At 38.4% G+C, this 23,572-nt stretch overlaps 1 protein-coding gene across 2 annotated transcripts in view; it reads left to right on the forward strand.

The window, feature by feature from the left end:
• The window catches only part of ATP2A2 (ATPase sarcoplasmic/endoplasmic reticulum Ca2+ transporting 2), a 49,991-nt gene that overhangs the window by 13,727 nt on the left and 12,692 nt on the right, over positions 1-23,572 (forward strand). For both annotated transcript variants that reach the window (XM_024566857.4, XM_045200838.3), the window contains exons 5-10: positions 1,193-1,331; positions 15,276-15,356; positions 17,058-17,143; positions 18,284-18,748; positions 22,489-22,577; positions 23,063-23,165. In XM_024566857.4, the coding sequence (XP_024422625.1) occupies positions 1,193-1,331; positions 15,276-15,356; positions 17,058-17,143; positions 18,284-18,748; positions 22,489-22,577; positions 23,063-23,165 (963 nt within the window). The remainder of the gene's footprint in view (positions 1-1,192; positions 1,332-15,275; positions 15,357-17,057; positions 17,144-18,283; positions 18,749-22,488; positions 22,578-23,062; positions 23,166-23,572) is intronic.

Below are 23,572 nucleotides of genomic sequence, written 5' to 3' on the forward strand. Positions count from 1 at the left end.
AATGGGAGAGACGTGGAAAGAATCCTTTCCTTTGTCCATTGAGCGGCCTCACTTGGGCTTGCACTTTGTCGGCTTGCTCCCTAATTCCAGTGCTTGCTCTTTCAAAGGAGGGAAGACAAATTCAGCACACAGGGTTTTCTTTCTCTCTCTCCCTTCCTTGCTTCCCTCCCTTCCACTTTCCTGTAGGTTTTTTTTTTTCCCAGCATGACTCATTTTGATTCTACCTCTTTCATCTTGAAATTAGGAAAGAAAACCTGTGTGACTGAGTCTTGATATGCTCATATATAACATTACGGGAAATACGGTAGATGACTGGCAGTGCTTTGATGAGATCCAGCTGTTTATTGGGCTTTCCCACTGGAGAGATTTCTTGAATTTGTGAGATGTAATGATTTTCTTTGCTTTCTTTTTTAGTAATTTATCATTTTTTATAAAGATTTTATTTATTTATTTTTAGAGAGAGGGTAAGGAAGGGAGAAAGAGAGGGAGTGAAACATCAGTGTGTGGTTGCTTCTTGTGTGGCCCCCACTGGGGACCTGGCCCGCAACCCAGGCACGTGCCCTGACTGGGAATCGAACTGGTGACCCTTTGGTTCTCAGCCAGCACTGAACCCACTGAGCTACACCAGCCAGAGCATGCTTTTCTTAATTCATCATTCATGGCATTTACTTTGTGCCAACACAATCCATGCATTTTGTATATATAGCTTGTAAATCCTCACAACCCTTAAGGTACTATGAGTGTCCTGATCTTGCAGGCAAGTAAACCTGTGTGTTGTGTAGGGTATCCACAGTCATGTAGCTGTTATGTGGAGAAGTCTAGATTGAACCTAGGCAGTCAAACTGCAGACTCTCAGCTTTCACGTGAGACAGGTGATGTAAATGGTGTAGGTGTGTGTGTGTCTGGATGTGAGGCCCTTGCTCCGGTGTGCTTAGGCATGGCAGACACATTTTCCCTATTGTGGTTTAACTCCCTTATCCTTCTTAGGGGGCTTATTTTTTCATTTTTAACATAAACTCATAAGGGCCTAGTATTTGTCACCTTAAAATGTGAATTGTTTACTACAGCTGTTGTTAATATAGTACTTCTCTTGTGTCTTTTTAGATTAGAACTCTAAAATTTGATTCCTTGTGCTGGAAAGCAGTGATAGGCATGTGTTCGCTACTTTTATCTTCTGTTTTCTCTTTGACAGGAAAGAAATGCTGAAAATGCAATCGAAGCCCTTAAGGAGTATGAACCTGAAATGGGCAAAGTATACAGACAGGACAGAAAGAGTGTACAGAGGATTAAAGCTAAAGACATAGTTCCTGGGGATATTGTAGAAGTTGCTGGTGAGTTTGTCATTTGTGTTTTATTCTAGATTGTATATCTGAATGCATTCTCTTTCTCAAAGCTCATTATTAGTAAGTGTTTAAAAATTAGACTTATGTATCAGTTTTAGTGCCATCCAAACAAATCAGGCCTTCTATAAAATTTCAAAGCGTTTTGGCATCTCCCTTCATGTTATTGATACATTTTTTAAAAAGGTGTTTTTCAAGAAATTTGTGCTTATTTCTTAAAAAAGATTTGTTTGTTTGTTTGTTTTTAGAAAGAAGGGGAGGGAGGGAGAAAAGAGAGGTAGAGACAAACATCAGTTGGCTGCCTCCCACATGCCTCCAGCCAGGGACCCGGCCCGAAACCCAGGCATGTGCCCTGACTGGGGAGTTGAACCAGTGACCTTCTCAGTTCACAGGCCTGCGCTCTGAGCCATACCAGCCAGGGCTGTGTTTATTAGTTGTGATACATTGTAGCACACTAGCGCTCATGAGATAATGATCTTAATTTGACAATTAGTTGTAGTACAATTTGTTACAATACTAATTAGTGGCTACCTAGTTTTTTTATTTGGGTTCTTAGCTTAATTGTTAAGTCATACTTGAAACTATCAAACTAAGTTGATAGTTAAGGATAATTTCGTGGTGATAATTTCATGACTCCCCTGATTAAAAATACTTCTACGTTATACTGAGCCAGGGCTCTATGGGTGGGCTTCAAAGAATTCACGAATCCACTGCAAGGCCAGAGCTTTCCATAGATCGCAAAGGGGTTCGTTTCCTCATTGTGCTAGATCAGTGCCATCTTTTCAGGGAGCCCAGAACACCCCTGGAACCAATCAGAACAGTCTAGTCTTCTGGTAGGAGACTTAGGACATTGGATTATTTAAATCATCATGGTTTTTCACACCTTTCTGAGCTCAGCATGCTGGTTACTTGGTTTCTTTTTTGTGAATTGTCTCAGTAATGCTTTTACACTGATTTGTGGGGAAGGTGTGTTTTGTCTTTATTGGCTGACTCATTTTAATAGAGTCCAATGAGCTGTATCTGTTGGTCTGTGCTGTGCAGTTTTGGCTTCTAAAAGGAAATTGCCTTGTCATAGATATTCTCTCATCCATAATTTTTGTCATTCTTATTCCAGCAAAAGGATAGTGTTGCCTGTATACCAACACGTTGATTACTTAGGGCTGGAGAGTGTGTGTGAATGACTTCATAGCTTAGTAGTGTTAACAAAAGAACAAGTTAGAGTGGAGTGTTTTGGTCATTGGTTTTAAAATTTTTATTTTGACGTAATTACAGACCTAAAAGTTGCAAGAATAGTAAGAGTTACCTTTATAGCCTTTACTCAGATTCTCTAAATGTTAATATTTTACCACATGTACATTATCATTTCAGTCTTACACATGTTTTTGTATGAACTACCTGAGAATTAGTTGCAGGCACAATGCCCCTTCTAAATACTTGAGTGTTTTATTTTATAAATTCGAGGGCATTCTCTTAATACGACTCCAGTACAATTATCAAAATCAGGAAATTGATAAACACTATTATCTAATCTACAGGACTTACTCAGATTTTACCATTTGTTACAATGGATTTTTTAACAAAGATGTGAGTTGAGGAATTCTGGCACTAATGTAGAAAATGGGTCAGAATGGGGAAGGCTGGAGGTAAGCTATTTTGATAGTGTGGGCAAGAGGTAATGAGGGCAAGAGGTAACAATTGCAGTAGCATTAAGAATAATGAGGGGGCCCTGGCTGGTGTGGCTAAGTGGATTAAGTGCCGGTCTATGAACCAAAGGGTTCCTGGTTCGATTCCCAGTCAGGGCACATGCCTGGGTTGTGGGCCAGGTCCCCAGTTGAGGGTATGCGAGAGGCAGCCAATTGATGTGTCTCTCTCACATCAATGTTTCTCTCCTTTTTTTCCCTCCCTCTTTTCCCTTCCCTCTAAAAATAAATAAATAAAATCTTTAAAGAGAAAAGAATAATGAGGGCAAGATTTTGAGTTTATGAATAGTGGTTCTTAGGCAGAGGGGCATATCAGAATCATCTGGGGTACTCTTTAAAAGTTTTTAACCAGTCTCAACCAAAAGTATTAGCTCTCTCTCTCTTGGCTTGGAATTGTAATTAAGTGTAGGTTGAAAAGTGAGCCTCAGATTTAGATGCAAAGCAACAGATTTTGATAACTGAATGGATATGGGGGTAGAACATAGACTCAAAGGTACTGGCAGGATTTCTGGTTTAGTTGACTGGGCGATGATGGTGCTGGTAACAGAGGAAGGAAACACTGGTGGAAGATAACTTGGCTTTTATTTTTTATTTATTTATTTTAAAGATTTTATTTACTTTTAGAGAGAGGGGAGGAGAGGGAGAGAAACATGAATGTGTGAGGGAAACATCAATCAGTTGCCTCTTGCACACCCTCTGAAGTCCATATGCATGCATTCACTGAAAGCTAAACTTAGTGTACAGATGTCGTAATAAACTTGCGAATGTTTTACCATCCACCACTCTATTCGCATTTTGCTGTTGAGGAAATTGCAGTTAATTTGCTAGAGAATATACAGTAGACTTAGTAAATGTATACATAGCATGTGTTATCAGTCGTATTTCATGTTGTTAGAAGTCCAAGTCACAATTTTTTTTAAGCATATATTTCATTCACTGTGACATTTATTCTTTTGAAGTATACAATTAAGTAGTTTTTCGTATTTTCAAAGTTGTGCAGTCATCATTACTAATTTCAGAACATTTTCATCCCCCAAAAAAGGGGATGACTACCTTGTGCTCCTTCCCCCAGTCCCTGGCAACCACAGTTTACCTTGTTTTTATGGGTTTGCCTATTCTAGACATTGCATATAAATGGAATCATACAATATACAGCCTTTTAAGACTGGCTTTTTCCACCTAGCTTATTATTTTCAGGGTTCATCCATGCTGTAGCATGTATCGCATACAGTGATTTCATTCATGTGTGTAATACATTCTGTTCCTTTTTATGGCTGAAGAATATCCCATTATTTTGATTTGCCATGTTTTCTTTACCCACTCATCAGTTCACAGACACCTGAGTTATTTCCCCTTTATGGCTATTGTGAATAATGTTACTATGAACATTTATCTACATGTTTTTGTGTGAACATATGCTTTTACTCTCTTAGGTATATATCTAGGCATGGAATTGTGGGGCATTTAACTCAGTCATTCAGTTCTCTGAAACTATAGAAATGAACTTCAGTTCTAAATGTAGATCTAAATTACTTGTCAAAGTCTGAACTGTCTATGTAGCCTGAAGGGATAAATGGCATAAATTGTGCTTTTAGACATGCTAACTTTTATACTTTTACTTAAATTATGAAGTTCAATGCTGTGTGTTCTCTAATAAATTGGAAAATTGGAGAATATGGTGAACTATTTTTAAGATGAAAGGAGGAAGTATGGAGCTGCTACTTTGATATTTCCAGAAAGAGACCTTTTTGTGGTGATTTTTGGATGTAAGGATCATCTCCTAACTTTAGGTAATAAAGTTCTTTTCACGAGCTTTTGGAAGATATCTGTTAAGATGGTTCTGCTGAGCTTTCTGAAGGCTGGACTGGACTAGGTGGTGTTTTGAATGGGAGATGTAGGGAATTAAGGCAATTAAATTTTAGATGTTGCTGTACCAGCTAATAACCTTTCCAAGGAGACATTGTGTAAGCGTGCACAGCACATGATTAGGTAAACCTTAGAAGTATCTAGAATATAGGAGCCAAATAAAATTGATTTGACAAGTAAAGTACAAAGTTACCCATATTTCCATCTTCTGAAGCCACACTAATTTTCTATTGTCTTTCTTTTAAAATTTTTTATTTAAAAAAATTTTTTTAATTAATTAATTTTAGACATAGAGGAAGGGGGGAAGAGAGGGAGATACCAATTTGTTGTTCCACTTATTTATGCATTCTTTGGTTGATTCTTGCATGCGCTCTGACAGAGGATCGAACCCATAACCTTAGTGTAGTGGGACATCTCTCCAACCAACAGAGTTACCTGGCCAGGCTAATTTTGTATTAATGCCAGGAAAATATTCCTCTGAGTGGATGAAGCCATAGCAGTAAAATTAGGTGTGCGGTGATTTTTTTGAGAAATGAGTATCAGTGTTTTTAAGCTTACTGTATTACCTGCTAATGTTATCAAAGTACACTAAGTTTATGATATCATAAAAGTCTTAAATTTAGAATTTTGGAGGTTTCAGCATATGCCTCAGGGATAGGGGGTTATTTATTGACTTCTCAAGGCCACTGTTTTCAGGATTGTTTAAAACAAACTTCATGTATCTTGGTAACCCAGAGTTGACGAATAATATCCTCAGATGACTTCTGTCTTGTTGTATACTCTGGAGCGAATCATATTTTAAGATTATGTAAGTGAGAGAAATGGCACAATCTTAACATAAAATTGAATTTGCTTTAGCTTCTAAAGAAATTGATTTTATATTTCATAAAATGAAGGCACTATTTAGCAATAGTGCCAGCAATTACAGAATTTTTTCAGTTTTAGAAAAGAGACAGTCTATTTAAGGCAAGAAAAATTTTGCTTTTAATAGTCAACTTGCAATAATGAAATTCAATAACATTTGTAAAGTGGTGTCCCCGAGCAGTTGAGGAAAAACCAAAGACAAAAGTTGTAAAATAGAAAGATGATTAATTCCTATAAGAACCTGAATTAAGTAATTGGAGCTTTCTGGCTGTAAATAATGTTTGATTCAGATTATGTGGCCATATCATTTGTGGATTTCTTTTGCCTTTAGAAAAAAGGATTGGGACATCCTGACTATACAGTCAGCACTTAATTCATACCTGCCAATCTCCCTAACACAAATAACAGCGGAGTCAGTTCTCTTCTGCAGAGCAGAGGGAATGGCAAACCGGTTTTTTGGTTTTGGGTTTTTTTTTGTTTTTGTTCTTGTTTTTTGGATAGGGCCGCAAACAGTCTCTGTAGAAGAATCTTTTTTTTTTTTAACCAAGGCTTTAAAAATGTAAAAATCACTCTTGGCTCAAAGGCTGTTTTTAAAACAAACAAAAACAGGCCTTCGGATTTGGCCAACTACTTAGAGTACTGTTTCTTTAACTTCCTCTGCGTGCGGATTTTGTTCCAGTGCAGATTTTGATTCCGTAAGTCCGGAGTAGGGCCTGAATATTCTGCATTTCTACCAAGCTCCCAGGTGGACCACATTTTGAGAAGCAAAGTTTTAGAGCAGTGGTTATTAATTATTTCTAGATCACAGTTCCTTTGAGAATTAATGAAATCTATAAACTCTCTCCCCAGGACACTCATTCAGAGTCTTCTCTGCAATTTTGGGGGTTTCATTGCCTTTCTCCCCAGGATTCTACCTATTGGTTTTTAAAAATAAAGTATACCATATGATCCCAGCAATTACACTTCTGAGAGAAACAAAAATCACTCTCCTGAAGAGATGTGTCCCTTGCAGCGTTATTGACAATAGGCTAGACATGGTAACATCCTAAGAGTCTTCCAGGAAATGAACGGGTAAAGAAAATACGTGTGTGTGAGAGTACAGGGTGGGGCAAAAGTAGGCTTACAGTTGGGAGTACCCAAAACAGTTTATTTTTGTATTATAATTTATTATTATATTATTTGCCATATGAACAACTGTAGACCCACTTTGCCCCACCTTGTATATAATGGAACATTATTCAGCCACAGAAGAAAGGAAAACCCTGCCATTCGTGACTACGCGGATAGGCCTTGAGGGTATTATGCCAAGTAAAATAAGTCAAATAGAGAAAGAAAAAGACCGTGACTGATCATATGTGTAGAATCCTAAAAAACCCAAACGCGTACAAACAGATCAGATTGGTGGTTGCCAGGAGCAGGGGGTAGAGGAAGGTGGTCAAAAGGTACAAGATTCCAATGATAGGTATATTCTAGGGATGTAATGTACAGCGTGACTATAGTTTACAATGTTACGTTATATATTTGAAAGGTGCTGAGGGGAGATCTTGAAAGTTCTTACCACAGGGGAAGAAATTGTAACTATGTGAGGTGATGGATATTAATTGCAGTATAATAAGTCCTCAGTGTCATCAGTAGGTTCTTGGAAATCGCTACTTTAAGCAAAATGGTATTTAACAAAATCAATTTTACCATAGGCTTATCGATATAAACAAGAGTTAAGTTCCTGCAGCATATTTCTGGTTACAGAAACATCAAACTTTTAAGACAAGACCCAAAACACTTCTAATATAACACATTGAAATAAATGTGAGCCATGCATACATGTAAGAAAGATTAATAAAAACAGATAATCTTATTTTCCAACCCACTTATTCCAGTTTAGGATCACGGGTAGCTGGAACCCATCCTGGCAGCTCAGGGTGCAAAGGGGGAACCAATTTTAGGGGGCCTATCCATCACAGGGCACACCGACACCCACATCCTCTCAGACTGGGGCAGTTTAGACACGCCAGTTTACCTAATGTGCACATCTCTAGGGTGTGGGAGGAAACGGGAGTACTTGGAATAAATCACTGCGGACGGGAGAACGTGCAAACTCCACACAGTGGCCCCGGCCAGGAATCAATTTTGTTTTTGATGATATTCAAGAACTAGCTGTAATCATTTTGTAATGTACACCTATATCAAATCATTATTTTATATACCTTAAACTTACACAATGTTATGTGTTGATTTTATATCTCAATAAAACTGGGAAGTGAAGTGTAGTTAAATAGTGTAACTGAATATTGTTTGGGTAAGCAATTTACATAGTGTTACTGGAGGAACATTGTTAAAGTAAATAGTATTTACCGTTTCCTAAAATGATACACATTGATTAGAGAAGTAGAAGCAAAGATGTAATAGCCAAATAAGGTGGTGAACAGGCTTGTTCTCTTTTGCCCTTTCCCCCATATGGAGTTTTTTCACAGTGAGGAGGAGGGAAGAACAGGGCTCATTAGAGATGTAGCTCTGAGCCGCATCTGCATCTAATGACAGAGGAGTCATTGTTTTAGTTGTTCCTGGAAGTTACATCTCTGTTTTACAAACAGATGTGTTCTTAATCTTAAGAATTTGTATATAAGCAGAAGAGCTGATGGTCTGAAACAGAAATCAGTGTGGATATACTAGAGTCAGAGTCTTGAGGCCTTCGTTCAGCATGTCAGGTAGCTAATGTCAGGGTAGCTAAGACATGAAGAACTATGAGAAATGAGGAGCTTGGGAAGGTCTCCCTGACCATGAGATCACGATGGACCAGTTAATCTTGAAGCCTGACCTGACTTCCATGCCACTGGCATTTCCTGATTTCTTGTAATCTCTTCCTCTCCACTCCCCATGACTCAGTGGTAGTCACAGTACCAGTTAAGTGCCAACCTTTCCATCCTTGCCACTGTGATTAAGATTTTGGAAAAATTAGAGGAAACCACGTGGCATATATAGGAACATATTCCCTAAGTTTTATATAAAACCACCGAGATCCCCAGATTTGACAAGGTAAAAATGTAAAACTTTTACTTTGAAGATAATAAAAGAATTTTGAAAAATAAAGTGCTTGGTATTTACTGATGCTCAGAAAAATACAAGATTGAAAATCTAGGGGTGAGAAGAGAGGGAAAAAAAGAAAATATGGGGAAATGGCAGGGATATAAATTTGGTGGAAGTATACATTTGTAGGGAAATTCTGCTCCTATGAATCTAGTCCAGAAGTGCACAAAGGTATACACCATATAGCATTAAAATAGGAAAAATCAGAACACCTGGGTGGCCATGACACTGGTGACTGACAGATTTAGTCTGTCAGTCTATAAAACACTGACCTCAATCAAGCAAGTTTTCTGTGTCCGATTTTCTTCTTGTGTAAACTGGCAAGGAAGGTTATCAGATCTTTAGAGCTGGGAAGATTAAGAGTGACCCGTAAGCCCTTAGAGCAGTGCTTGACACACAGTAAGTGTTCTCCAGATTGTAGTGGGCGTTACTACTCTGCAGCCATTAAAAAAGAATGAGACAGGTATGTGTATACTAATGTAAAGAAATTGTGCGTTCTACTAATACAAACATTAGTATATACTGTGACTTCTATTTTAACAATGTTTTAATAAGTGTTATCCATAGAAATAAGTGTTATTTACCCATAGAAAAAAGTCTAGAAGATGAATACTATTAACAGTTTGATGTTTGTTTATTGCATGAGGGGAGTGATAGATGGATTTTCACTTTGTAAAAGCATGCTTTATTTTGTAATAGAGACATTACATTGGTGGGTATGCCAGATACTGTATACTCAACAGCCTTGCTTAGTAATAGATTGTTTCTACGACATTGAATGAGGGGTTATCTTACACCTTGGGTAACTGGAAACTTGCCTGCTTGGGACCAGCCATGCCATTTTTGGTCATTTGTATTATAAAATATCCCATATAAGGAGTTAATATATACTTGTCTGTTTTATACATTAGTTTTTCGCTTTGGAGCCACATAGAGGTCTGATTCTTGTTCCTATAATGGCTTGTTTGGTAGTTGAGGGTAAATTCACTATCCTTTATTTCCAAGTTAGTCTCGGCTCTTTCAGTTTCTCATGTAATTGTTTTCAAACACTTCACTATTATGATGGCTTTCTTTGGTGCCCAGACTTGAATGCACTTATATAAATGGAATCTGGTTGATATTCTAGGCACTTTCCTTCTGCTCCTACAGCCTAAGGATACTTCTTTAGCAACCTTAATTGCCCTACCAGCTAAAATATGAGTCTTTCTCATACCGGCTCTTTCTCCCTACATCTCTGTTTTTCTACTAGCATATATGTATTTTTGTTTTTAGTCTAGATACAGAATTTGAGCAACAATCAGTATTAAATCTCATTCAGCTCAGCTGAGTCTAAGATCTCTTTGGCTCCTGATTTTTTTCATTGTTCCTAGCTTTGTGACATTTTCAAATCAATCATTAACATAAGTCTCTGATACTTGTTTAAAGAAGTAATGTTTGTGAGTATGTACTTCGTTCATTGACAAATATTTTTTAAGGGTTTCATTTTTTTTTTTAAGATTTATTTTATTTTTAGAGGAGGGAAGGGAGGGAGAAATAGAGGGAGAGAAACATCATTGTATATTTGCCTCTTGTGTGCCCCCTACTGGGGACCTGGCCTGCAACCCAGGCATGTGCCCTGACTGGGAATCGAACCGGCAACCCTTTAGTTTGCAGGCAGGTGCTCAATCCACTGAGCCACGCCAGGCAGGGCCTTTGACAAATATTTTATTTGGCATCTACTGTGTGCCAACACAGTGCTGCGGGCCAGGAGATCAGTGGTGATGGAATGACAGCCTTCATGGAGCTTTTGGTTTAGTGGGGAAGATGCATCAAACACGTAGTGTGGTGAGTGTTCAGAAAGTAAAGGATGGCTCATTGAGGTCACATCGCAAGGGATACCAACCTAACCTTGAAGTTCATGGAGACCTTTGCTATTTGGGGGAAAAGGTGATATGTGAACACTCAAAACTCTGAGGAACTGAAGACCATTGTGGTTGATGCTTAGAGGGGAGGGAAGAATGAGTGGTAAGAAGTAAGCAGCAGTTGGGTCATGGAGGGTGTTATGAACCATGGTTAAGATACTGATTAGCCAGGCACGGTGGCATGTGCCTGTAGTCCCAGCTACTGGGCGGTGGGGAGGCTGAGGCAGAAGGAGTACTTGAGCCCAAGCGTTCTGGGCTATAGTGTGCTATGTTAATGGGGTACTCACACTAAATTGGGCATCATTGTGGTGACCTCTCAGGAGTGGGGGACCACCAGACTCCCTAAGAAGGGGTGAACCAGCCTACTTCAGAAACAGAGTAGGTCAAGACACTAAACTTCATCTCAAGTCTAGTAAGAAGAAGCTATTGAAAGATTTTAAACAAGCCCTAACTGGTGTGGCTCAGTAGATTGGGCATCTTCCCGAAAACAAAAGGTTGCCGGTTCAATTCCAGGTCAGGGCGCATGCCAGGTTCCCAGTTTGGGGTGCATGAGAGGCAACTGAATGATGTTATCCCTTGCACATCGACGTTTCTTTCCATTTCTCTCCCTCCCTTCCTCTCTCTCTAAAAATAAATAAAATCTTAAAATGAAGAAAGATTTTAAATAAGAGAATGGTGCCACATTGCATTTTTAAAAGATGAATCTCATCACAGATAATATCCTCATAACCCTCACAAAAAACCCAGATTGGGAACAAACTTAATACACTATGGCAATTTGTAGTGTTCCTTCCCTGCTTACGCTGAGGCCTGGAAATAGTTTTAAGTAGGCAAGTAGGGCTTCTCAAGTGAAGAATTTCATTCATTCTGCCTGTCTACAAAATTTATGACTCGAATTGGAAACAGTGAAAATGGTTGAGTCATAGTTATATGTTTAAGTAATTTAAGGTAATTAGTTCTATTATGGCTTGCTTTTCCTGAGAGCCATTTAAACTCAAAAACAATAGTGGTATTTAGAAGACAATTTCTAATCTTACATATAGTTTTCTTTCAGAAAAGATTTGAATAGTTTTGGTGGAATTTGCCCAGAATTAGAATTTTTTATTACATATACCCAATTTATAAAAATTCCTTTTCTACTGATTTTAACCAGCAGTATTTATTTTTTACATAGTTGTAAACAGTGTTTAAGTATTATGGCTTATAAACACTCCTTCCTAGATTTTAAGGAAAAGAACGCTTGTGTTCAATTCTAAAATGTGGCAAAGTAATAATTTCCTTTAACTTTTACTTGCATACTTGGTAACCTAGCATAAAATATACGCTGATGATTTTGGACAGTGTGGAAAATCTCTATTGTGATAGCAGGTTGAAGATCTAAGGACTTAGGAGCTAAGAGCTGAATTTGAAAAGTGTCAAATATTAAACAAGTGGAAGGTAGTTTATAAGACTTTATTCCTTTATTATACTGCTGAACCCAAGAGACAGAGGAGAAAAGCTTCAGAGGAAAAAATTGCAGAACATCTCCTTGGCAGGCGTGAGAATTTTCCACTACCACTCGCCCTAAGGGCACTGACGGGCTCCTCAGGGAAATAGCGCCTGGTGCAATCACCCAACAGCACTGCCTGCTCCTCAGCACAGAACCCTCTGTCAGAAACTCCCAGGGGCCTGCAGACAAAAACCGGGTCTTCGTTTGAAAAGTATTCATGGAATCTTTACTTACAAGGATCGTTTACTTAGAGAACCTGTTTCCTAATAGATTCAAACCTAAATCCACTCTTACAGAAACCTCAAAGCAGAGTCACACAGCAAGTTAAAGGAAGTTTTCCCTTAATGAGGTTCCTTAGGCAAGACTCCTTTTACTTCTTAACTTTAGTTTCATGTCTAAAATGACTTAGGCTGGTCAAGATGATGGGAGGGTCTTTCTAGAATAGGACAGGTTTTTATGCCCATTTTGGATTTGGGATTCTTTCATACCTTTCCACAAAGAGACCAGTTTCTAATGGAATGAGAAATGTAAATAAAACCATAAGGTAGTACCTTTTCCAAGTGTTGGGAGACCTCGGGTCTTGTCCTAGTGCTGGAATACTTGGCCCGTGAAAAAAGCGCACAGTAAACAAGTCTGTCCGGGGATCTATGACCGCAGTTATGCTTGGTTTTGATTTCTTGTATTAATTTTTTAGTGTGTTTGGAAAGCTTTTTAAAATGTGGATTCTTGGACTTCACCACAAAATGCATTGAATTAGACTCTTGAAGAACAGGTCCTATGATTCCGTAGTTTATAAAAGGCCCCCAGATCATCCTTCCTTTTAATCCCTAAATATTTAATTGCCTCCCAATTAGAATGGCCTTTGTAGGACAGAAGAAAAGTTGAGAACTTGAGGCCAATTTTTAAGGGCTTCCCAGGTCATTTGTTTCACTAGTATTCAACATTTGAGTCATTCCCTGTATATTTGGCTAATGATTAAATGTATATCAACACAATTTCTGTACAGCAAAGAGAGCCTTCATGTAATTAAAAGGGACATTTAGGGGATAAGTAGCTGATTCCTTTATAATACCAGTGTAAATATAATTTTAATGCATCTGTATAGAGTATTCTGCCTTAAACTAATAGCTAATATGTTGACTGCGTTACCCAGAAAAAAAAATTTAACCTCGGTATTTTGCCTTAAAAGTACATATTCCATCCATTTCAAATTCTCTGTGTTTCTACTGAAACACAGCAAAGTAAAGGCTGAGGTATTACTTTGGGGTCCTGTTGCAGTTTATCCTCAATATGAGTATTAGATTTTCTGGCCTTAAATGTGGTAGGTATATGAGAGTATGAGCTAGGGCTTATATATGAAATTTTTTTAATAGAAAAACGGATTAAACTTTCAGTATGAAATGAACATGTTCTGTTGCTTCTTGGTTGCTGGTATGTGTGTAGCTGGTACAGTGCCAGAAGTGTGGTCGTGCTTGTGGACTGGGGGGACCTCTGTGCCACCTGAGTGAGCAGGGAGGAGTGTTCTGTTCCTGTAGGATCGTGACATAAATTGCCAGACATCAAAGGAACGTTTTCAAGTAAATTTTCCATTTAGGGTCATGTGCTCATTGTTGAACTTGAATTCTTTTCATGTTCAGGGTCATGTGGGATAAAATTAATTATGACAACCAGAAATAATATAGTAAAAAAATTTTTTACGTTGGTTTAAAATTTTCATCTCAATCAGGCATTTAAGCTGTTAGAAGGTCACTGAAGTGTAGGATATGGTTACTTTATTGTTGTATGAACAACAGTAAGTTAAAGTGAAATGTTCTGACTTATTCAGTCTGAATATTGCTACTTGTTGCATAAGCATTTCCAGCAGCAGTTTTACCTGAACTTAATGTGTCCCTACAGTCAAATGCAAGGATGATCTGTGCCCCTTGAGATTATGTGCTGGCAGTTTTGGTGCTGCCTTGTGACCAGCCACATGTCCTACTCAGGCCATAGGGTTGTTTTATGAACTAGAGTTCAAAAAGCAAACCATCTCTCCCTGAATTTAAAAGCTTTGAAATGGCCCTGACTGGTGTGGCTAAGTGGGTCGGGCACTGTCCTGCAAACCAAAAGTGTTGGCTGGTTGGATTCCTGGTCAGAGCACATGCCTGGGTTGCGGGCCAGGTCCCCAGTTGAGGGTGTATGAGAGGCAACCAATCGATGTTTCTCTTGCACATGAATGTTTCTCTCCCTTACCCCCTTACCCTTTCTCCAAAAATAAATAAAATCTTTAAAAATAAATGCATAAAAGCTCTGAAATGCAGGAAAACCAGAACTAAATTGAAGGTTTAACAAATGAAATGAATCTGCCTCTTGGACAGAAGGGCTATTTTGCCAGTTTATATATAACCAGTGACAGAGGTACAATTCAGGGTGTGGAATAAATCTGGAAAATGAAGATTTGACTTAAAAATAACCATATGTGCCCTGGCTGGTATGGCTCAGTGGATTGAGTACCAACCTGTGCACCGAAAGGTCACTGGTTCAATTCCTGGTCAGGGCACATGCCTGGGTTGTGGGCCAGGTCCCCAGTTGAGGGTGTTAAGCAACTGATCAATGTTTCTCTCCCTCTCTTTCTTACTCCCCTCCCCCTCTCTAAAAATAAATTTTAAAACTCTTTTAAAAAATAACCATATGTAATTCTAGGAGAGACTGTACTTATTCTAAATTTTTACTGTCCTTGCATAAAACTTCCAAAACTACCTTAGTTACCTTTCAGAAAGTCAGGGGAAGCTGTTGTGCATTTATTTTTACTGTTCAGTTAACTGCCTTGGTACTGATGTGCACTCATTCAGAATTTTGGATACAGTGGTGGGCACTGTTCATCTTTTCCTTCCTGTGTAATTCATGTCTTATACATCTGTCAGCAAGAGAGTTTTTATTACCCGGAGGATAAGTTGATTATGTTGCTTATTTTAACAGATTTTTATATATTAATGCTGTACATGGGCTACTTACTTTCTTTAAAAAGCTGCCTTTTTTCTCCCCCATTAATTAGTTGGTGACAAAGTTCCTGCTGATATAAGGTTAACTTCCATCAAATCTACCACTCTAAGAGTTGACCAATCAATTCTCACAGGTAAGAGTTACATGTTGGAAGGTCATTGAACTTCTGCAGCCTCTCAGATCCCATGCCAAAAGAGTCAACTCTTGCCCTACTGTCCCTTTATGATATCCTATCTTAATTCTGAGATACTTATTTCCTAAAGCTTTATTAATTAGTCTTTCTACCAATATATGGGGTTTAAAGGTATAATTTTTTTAAAAAATTAACTTGACTTTCATCTCATAAGGCCTCTGTTTATCTTTTATCAAAAATTATTTTTCACCAGAAACCACCATTACTTTTACTGTTTTTTAAAAGGTTACTGATTCTTTCGTTAGCAGAGGTTAATCTTACAGTAGAAGTGTCTGTTTTGTAGACAGTGAGTAATTACTTATTTAGTCGTCTTTTTCCAAGATGGAAAAAAGGCTCCAGAGTGGTGATTTTTTTCATTGGACAGTTGCTCTGCTCACATATAACACCCTTTGCAATAGTCAAATGTACAATTAAGAAAAGTTAGCACCCCCCCCCCCAAATTGTGAATGTTTTACAACCTAAAGTCTGCATACTTAGATTTGGAATTGTTTAGAACATTTTCCCATTTTTGTTTAATAAGGCACACACTAGGGTGGAGGGTTCATATTAACCAGAAGGAACGTGGTTAGAAGATTAACTTAAACACAGTGCTAACCTGAATGAAACAGAGAGTAAATATGAAATCCAAAGGTCATCAGGGTTTATCTGATTTTCAGTTTGGAAAAGCAGCTGGTATCATAGACCTAGTGATATCAGTGATCTGGGTTCGGTGTTTGGTTCTTTACAAATAGCTCCCATTAGCAGCAACAAGCTGGGAGCTGATTAAGCCACAAAATATTGGGCAATTGGGTTGTATGTATGCAATTCTCATAGTATGCTCACAGAAATAATTACTATTTTAAAACTTTTCATAGTTTCTTGGATGTCATTTTTTGATGAATAATTGTACTGTAGTTGTAGGCTAGATTGAGAAACCAGACTTTTTTTTTTTTGGTCAAATATGAATAATGAAGTTTAAAGTGCTGTTAAGTAAAGTTGAAACCAAATTCAGCAAGACATTGTAAAACTTCTGAGAAGCAGTTCTTTCTACCATGTGCTCTTTTTAGTTCAGTTTATGATGGCTGTTTTTCCGTTTTGTTTTATTGAAATAGAATGGTCTGGTTAGTTCATGCAAATATTTCCAAAATAATTGTTTTCATTTTTCAACTTTGACATTGAACAAAAACAAGCTTCCCAGTAGATGATCCTCATTATTCATATAATGTATCTATAGTTTGTTCAGTCCAGTAAAAGTAAATATACTTTCACTTTTTTTAAAAAAAGTACTGGAGTGTGTATATATAGGTATACTACAAATATATAAAAATGCATAGTTTGAGTAATAAGGTAGAAAATGATACCTGAAAATACACTAAATTTAGTTACTCCAGAAAATAAAGGTAATTGGCTAGAATTTTACTTGAAAATTAAGTTCCTTTATTTTGAAATCATATTTATTTTAATTCTGATATTGCTCTGAAATTAGTTTATATCACTAAATCTTACTGGTTTACCTCCTTTGAATGAATTGGGCCTTTTATCCTTTTACTTCTTAAAGCTTTATCGGTTAAACTTTTTAGCTTGAGTGGATGAGGGTTCCTAGGTTCTGGTGTATAGGTATTGTAAAGGTCTAACCATCCCTTCTGTCTCTCACCTGCTTAGGTGAGTCTGTCTCTGTCATCAAGCACACTGACCCTGTCCCTGACCCACGGGCTGTCAACCAAGATAAGAAGAACATGCTCTTTTCTGTAAGTAATTTATCAAATGAAAAAAATTTTTTGAGACATTCTCTGAGTTTTCACTTTTTTTCACCACCTACCTTCAGTGGTCAGACCTTAGAAAGTGTTGGCTATTACTCCAAAGGGTAATCACAGTCTTCACGGTCAGTGTCAGCTGTCGGAAAAAATCAGGAACTCGTAATGGTGGAATATGTGACCCAGATGTCTTTTGTTTTAATTGGCAAGTTTTTGAGGATTAAAATAAAAAGATCAAGTCAGACATCTTTAAACTCTTTATCTGTAAACATAATAGAAAAGTAGGTTTATTTGGAAAAGGCTTTAGCCTACAAAGGATGTTTTTAAAAATGATGTGGATGGTATCTGTATGAATTCACAATAAAAAGGTGTGTTTAGAGAGAAAAATAGAGCAAACCATTAATAATTGGTGAGTCTGGGTGAAAAGTCAAGTGGATGTCCAATGTACTATTTAAGCTTTTCTATTAAATTTTTTCAAAATAAAAAGCTGGGAAATTTTTAGATTTTGCTTGTTTGGAATTTGAAGTAATTCAAGTGGTGGGCTTCTGTGGGTTTGGCTGGAAGCCTAAACACCCACTGTAAGTAAAGTACTTTTGAGTTAGAATGCCAGTGACGAAGCCATACCATTCCAGCACTAGGAATTAGGGTGGGGTGGGGAGAGAACTCATATGTGAGTTAATTGGTTTTGGAATGCCAGTGCTTGAGTGGAGGTCCTCACGGTAGCCCATGGTGCTAGTTGCCCTCTTGTTATTGGTGACCAAAAGTAGGGCCAGTTGAGTTGAAGTGGAGGTGGAGAATGCTTAGGGTTGAGAGCTCTGTGGAGTTTCAAAAAAATGAGAATGCACAGGGGTGAGAGCCCTGCCAAAGCTAGTCTGCAAGCCAGGCTCAGTGTTGTGAGTGGAGATCCAGGTGGGTCAGTGTAGAACTGCTCTGGGGAGAGCAGGTACCGCATAAAATGAACATCAGGGAGAGACGTGCCACGCTGCCTGCATGAGTCACTGCTCACGCAGTCACTGTTATCAGAGCGGGGTGGCTGGTTCTCTAGTCAAGATCCACACGAGTCTGAGTTTACTAGTCAGGAGGTAAATTGGGTATGTGTTATTCTTGTAACCAGTTCTCCTGTATCTGTCACAGGGCACAAACATTGCTGCTGGCAAAGCCATGGGAGTCGTGGTGGCAACGGGAGTTAACACTGAAATTGGCAAGATCCGGGATGAAATGGTGGCAACGGAACAGGAGAGAACACCCCTCCAGCAAAAACTAGATGAGTTTGGGGAACAGCTCTCCAAAGTCATCTCCCTTATATGCATCGCAGTCTGGATCATAAACATTGGGCACTTCAATGACCCAGTTCACGGAGGCTCCTGGATCAGAGGTGCTATTTACTATTTTAAAATTGCTGTGGCCCTGGCTGTAGCAGCCATTCCTGAAGGTCTGCCTGCTGTCATCACCACCTGCCTCGCCCTTGGAACTCGCAGAATGGCAAAGAAAAATGCCATTGTTCGAAGCCTCCCCTCCGTGGAAACCCTTGGGTGTACTTCCGTTATCTGCTCAGACAAGACTGGTACACTTACCACGAACCAGATGTCAGCCTGCAGGGTGAGTGGGAGTAACTGAAGAGTCTTTCCTGTTGGTGTTTGTTTATTCATCCTAAGACTACGTCCTCCTGCCACAAAAACCTTGGGTTTACAATTTGATACCTTTTTATGTGCTTGAAACAGATGGGGTTCCATGAGCTCAAGGTAATTTCTGACACTTCAGAGGAATTAGTCGTTTAATTCCTAAAACTTTTTCACGAAATAAAGGATACCTGGCTGATGTACTTGTATTGAGGAAATAACTGCAGGGGGCCTGTCGCTGCTGGGGGACTGCGCTCCCTGCAGTTCTCTGCTCCTCCGTCTCTAAGTGTGTGTGTGCTAACGGGCAAGTTTCACAGTAAGAGAGTTCTACAAACGGCTAGTTACCTACCTACTTAGAATCCTAATGGATATTTCCATAACACGTGGAATGATCCATGCTTTCTTGTTGAAAAGTAAATAATTGCCTTTAACGTACTTAGTTCTGTGTGTTTCATCCTTTCATAGGTTGTTTGACCATCACTTGGGGGTAAAATAAATTGTTCAAACCTGCTCTTACAAAAATAAGAACTAAAGAAATGTAATAATAATGATACAGCAGAATTAAGTTCTTTTGCATAATTCAATTCCTAGAAGTTTTAGGTAAGCAATTTTGCAGAAGGCAAAGTGTAATTTTCCAAAAGGTACACAGCTCGTGTGAATGCTCAGTGGACATCTGTCAAAGATTCCATCCAGCTCATTAGTTAATGAGGGTGTCAGTAAGATGGTCAAACTGGTTATGAGAGCATTTGAGGGAGTGCTCAAGATTAGAATAGAATTGCTGTGTGTTGGATTACAAAAACTGGTTAATACCCTTTGGGGCAATAAAACTACTATGTTGTGCCCTGGCTGAGTGGCTCAGTTGGTTGGAGCATCGTCCAGTACACCAAATGGTTGCGAGTTCAGTTTCCCCGTCAGGGCACATACTCAGGTTTTGGGTTTGATCCCCAGTTAGGGCACGTATGGGAGGCAAGGGATAGGTGTTTCTCTCCCCCCTCCATCTCCCTCTCCCCTTTTCCTCTCTCTTTCCTCTTCTTCCTCTCCCCCTTCCTCTTGCTCCACAATCAATGAGCATATCCTCATGAGGATTAAAAAAACCTACTAAGTTATCTTTTCTACAGGACACAAATCCACAACTTTATATAACATGAGCCCTTTAATAAATAACGTAGTGAAATACATTTTTCTAGAACACTAAATCTTTGCGTGGGTCTATTAAGTAAATGCTTCTGAGGGACATTGAAAGAACGTGCGGTCATCTTCTTGGTCTTATCTTGAGATTTTGGAAAATGGTTTTTAGCATTGGAAGTTACTTTTGTTTTTAATAAAGTTAAACCTCCTGAATCTTTATTTTGCCAAATTTAAATTCAGAATGATTTGTATATACAAATAAGCCCTAACTCTTTATGTAGTCCAAAACCAGATTTAGACTGAATAAGCAGTTGTCTGATAGAGATTGGGGGGTTCTGTCTCTCAAGTGGTAAGCTTCCTGTTTGACTTGGATTTTCCTAGTAGATGTAGTGTTTCACCAAGCTACTTACATCCTCATTCCTTGGAATCAGAAGATTTAGACAAATTGGCTAAAAGCTAGTTGACAACTAAAAGCTGGTTAGTTGGGGGAGAAAAAGGGAATTTCATGTTACCTGGTTAGTATCCCCTAGCACACTGTTTAAATTTAGCCTAAAAGCTTTTAATTCCTTGTACTAGACCTTTCTATCTGTGAAAGTACGCAGTCTGTGAGATTGTAACCTTTAAAAAAAAAATAATTTCAAAGTTTTGGCAGTAAATCAGATTGCAAATTAAGAATAAAATAGATCTATAATAATTTTTTGTTCTTATATTTTCCCCTAAATGGTTTGATATAAAATGTTTTCTTCCACTAAAGAAACAACCTGCCTCTTTGTTCTGTCCTACCTGAGCCCTGAAAGCTGACACTAGTCTGTATTCTATAGGTTTCTTGCAGTGGATTTGCGTAACTGCCTTTGAACTAGGAGCACTTCCATCGAGTGGTTCCTAAATGGTTTACTTGCTTACATTCTAAAATGCCAAAAGGCATTTTTCAGATTTAGTTAACATGCATTAGAATTTTGAATGCATTAGAATATTTTGGATTCCGGCATGGACTCAGAGTTTCGTTTTTATACGCCGTATCATTAAAGACGTGGCATGGTGTGTAATAATAATACTGCCAACTTGCTTTGCTGTTGCTTAGTGCAGTTCATTTGATTTTCACATGTGACTTTATTTGAATCATGTGGGCATCCTGCTCAAGAGGTTAGTAAACCAAGGCTCTGAGAAGCTATGGCATGTCTGAGGATCACACAACTTTAATACAAAGGTTAAGTCGGACTTTCATAATAGGAAAGATGGGTAGTTAGACTCGATTCTCTCTCACTCGGTATTTGTGTAACCATGAGCGCATCCTTCAACCAGTCTGGTCCTTCCGTTACCTCTTCTGTAAAACGTCAAACATCTTTGGAAAGAGGCTTCTGACAAGCTTTCTTTTTTAGAAGTTTATCTATTAGGAAAAAATTGTAGGAGTTGGTGAATCTTGCTGCATGTGACCTTGGAAATGAATCTTTTCCTCCTTTGACACTCTGATATATGTGTTTGAACTAGAGCCTTTTTATCAGGAGTTATGACTGTTTTAAAACCAATTATATACTTTGATTTAAAAAAACATTTTGTATGTCTTACTCATGGCATTAGTTCAGTTCCAAGGTTGATTTAGCTTAGTATACTTTTAATATTTAAAAGTACTATGTGCTATATAACATGCAAATCTTGAGTCAAAAGAATTGTTTTAAAATAAAGAGGAGTTGACTTTCTTATTGAATATGAGTTGGGATGCTCTGAAAAGATGTTCTAAAAGCACGACATGGTTCTCGAGTTTAAAATTTCTTACTGAAAAATGGTTTGGTCATACTCATGTTTCAGAGAGATTCTGGCATGATAAAGTATGGTTGAATTATCACTTTGTATGTGTTTTATTTATTTATTTTTAAGAAAACACACAAATCCTAGTCTTCCATACTAGGCTTCTGACTTATAATTAGAAAGCAAATTAAAAAACCCATCTTTAGGAAACTAGCTCGTGTCACCTTACTACTCTATGAAACTAGGAATTCTCTCCTAAGCATGTATTGTCATGGTAACATCAGTTCATTCAGCTCTGTGAGCTGCTTACTGTAACATGTGGTTATGCGGCTTCAAAGAAAATGAGCTACTGCCACAATAAAAATAAGTGCAAAGGAACAGAGAAGCAATTTGTCTTCCTTTACTCCGGGAATGTTGATGCAGCTCTGAAGCTGAGTTTATTCTGCACAAGCTTTTACTCTTAGCTCTAAGGCAAGCCTACCTAATACCACCTCAGCCAGCTATTGGAAATGCGCGGTCCAGAGCATTCTAGGGGACTGATGGCCCGCAGTCCTCGGAACTCAGGTGGCCTGTGGGTTCTCTTCTGGGTCTTGGGTGCCGCTGCTGCTTATTATTTACTCACGCCTCAGTGGTGCTGCTTCTCACACTGTTGTTAGATGGGCGAGGGAGGCCATCTCGAAGGTCTCCAGTTGCAATGGGGGACAATACTTAACGCTGAGCTTCAGTGAACAAGTTTCATTGTTTTCTTAAATGAGAAAGGCTTTTTGTCTTAGCAGGAATTGTTTTTTCTTCCCGTAGCATATTTTTTGAACCTCTTAAATACTTAATACTTTTTTTCTTCTGCAGATGTTCATTCTGGACAGAGTTGAAGGTGATACTTGTTCCCTGAATGAATTTACCATAACTGGATCAACTTACGCACCTAGTGGAGAAGTGTGAGTAAACGCTCTTTATCATTTAAAGGGTCCCTTGTGCCAGCCTGGTACTTGTACAGACTTGCAGTGTGCCTAAAAATGTTAAGACAGCCTTCTGCATGTGGCTCATGGCGTCAGTTATTAAAGTAGAAAATTTTTGTATATTTTGAAAGAAAAACACAAGTTATAAGCCGGTGACCTTTTTCATTTTACAGAGCTCCTATCTGAAGCCTAAATTTTTAGGTGGGGTTTCTGTTTGTTCTTTATTGATACCAGTGGTGGAGGAATTTCATGAGCTAAGAATTTCTGATCTTTATTGACTGACTCCTGATTTCAGAGACACATTTGGTTGCCTCTAGCATCAGACTTCTAAGAGCCATGGTTCAGATTCTTTTGAATACTTGCCAGTCTGCCATCCACAAAATTCTATTTATGTTATTAAATAAAGAAAGAAAAGTCAACAGAGATGAGCACACTGTGTTCTAAGAGTGTTTTCCTTTTGACAGGTATAAAGATGATAAACCAGTGAAATGTCATCAATACGATGGTCTTGTGGAATTGGCAACAATTTGTGCTCTTTGTAATGACTCTGCTTTGGATTACAATGAGGTAAGTCTCCGCAGAAGTGAGAAGCTAGACCTGACTGTTCCTAGTCTAGGGTGGGGTGGGTGGATGAAAATCCAGTTCCTTCCTCCCTTTTGAAAGTAAGGGTTCCTGATTTTTATTTCCCCTTTCCATTCAAGAGCCTATCTGTATCAGAGTCCACTTGACCGAGCCAAAGAAAGCTGAGAGACTTTCATGTATCCTCTGCGACTGAGCACTGCAGTTCTTAACTCAGAGTGTTATGCACACGACGGTTCATGTGTTCGTAGCTTGGTGCTATAAGTGACTACAACCAGGATAGAAAACGTTTCCCTGAAAGTACAGGGTATTGATCGCAAGATGGGTAGTGTTATATCCTGAGGACAAGCTGAGGCTTAGAGGATTGTTTTCATGATGTTGTAGATAAAATAATA

This window comes from Desmodus rotundus, chromosome 7 (assembly GCF_022682495.2).
Source record: "Desmodus rotundus isolate HL8 chromosome 7, HLdesRot8A.1, whole genome shotgun sequence".
Lineage (NCBI taxonomy): Eukaryota > Metazoa > Chordata > Mammalia > Chiroptera > Phyllostomidae > Desmodus > Desmodus rotundus.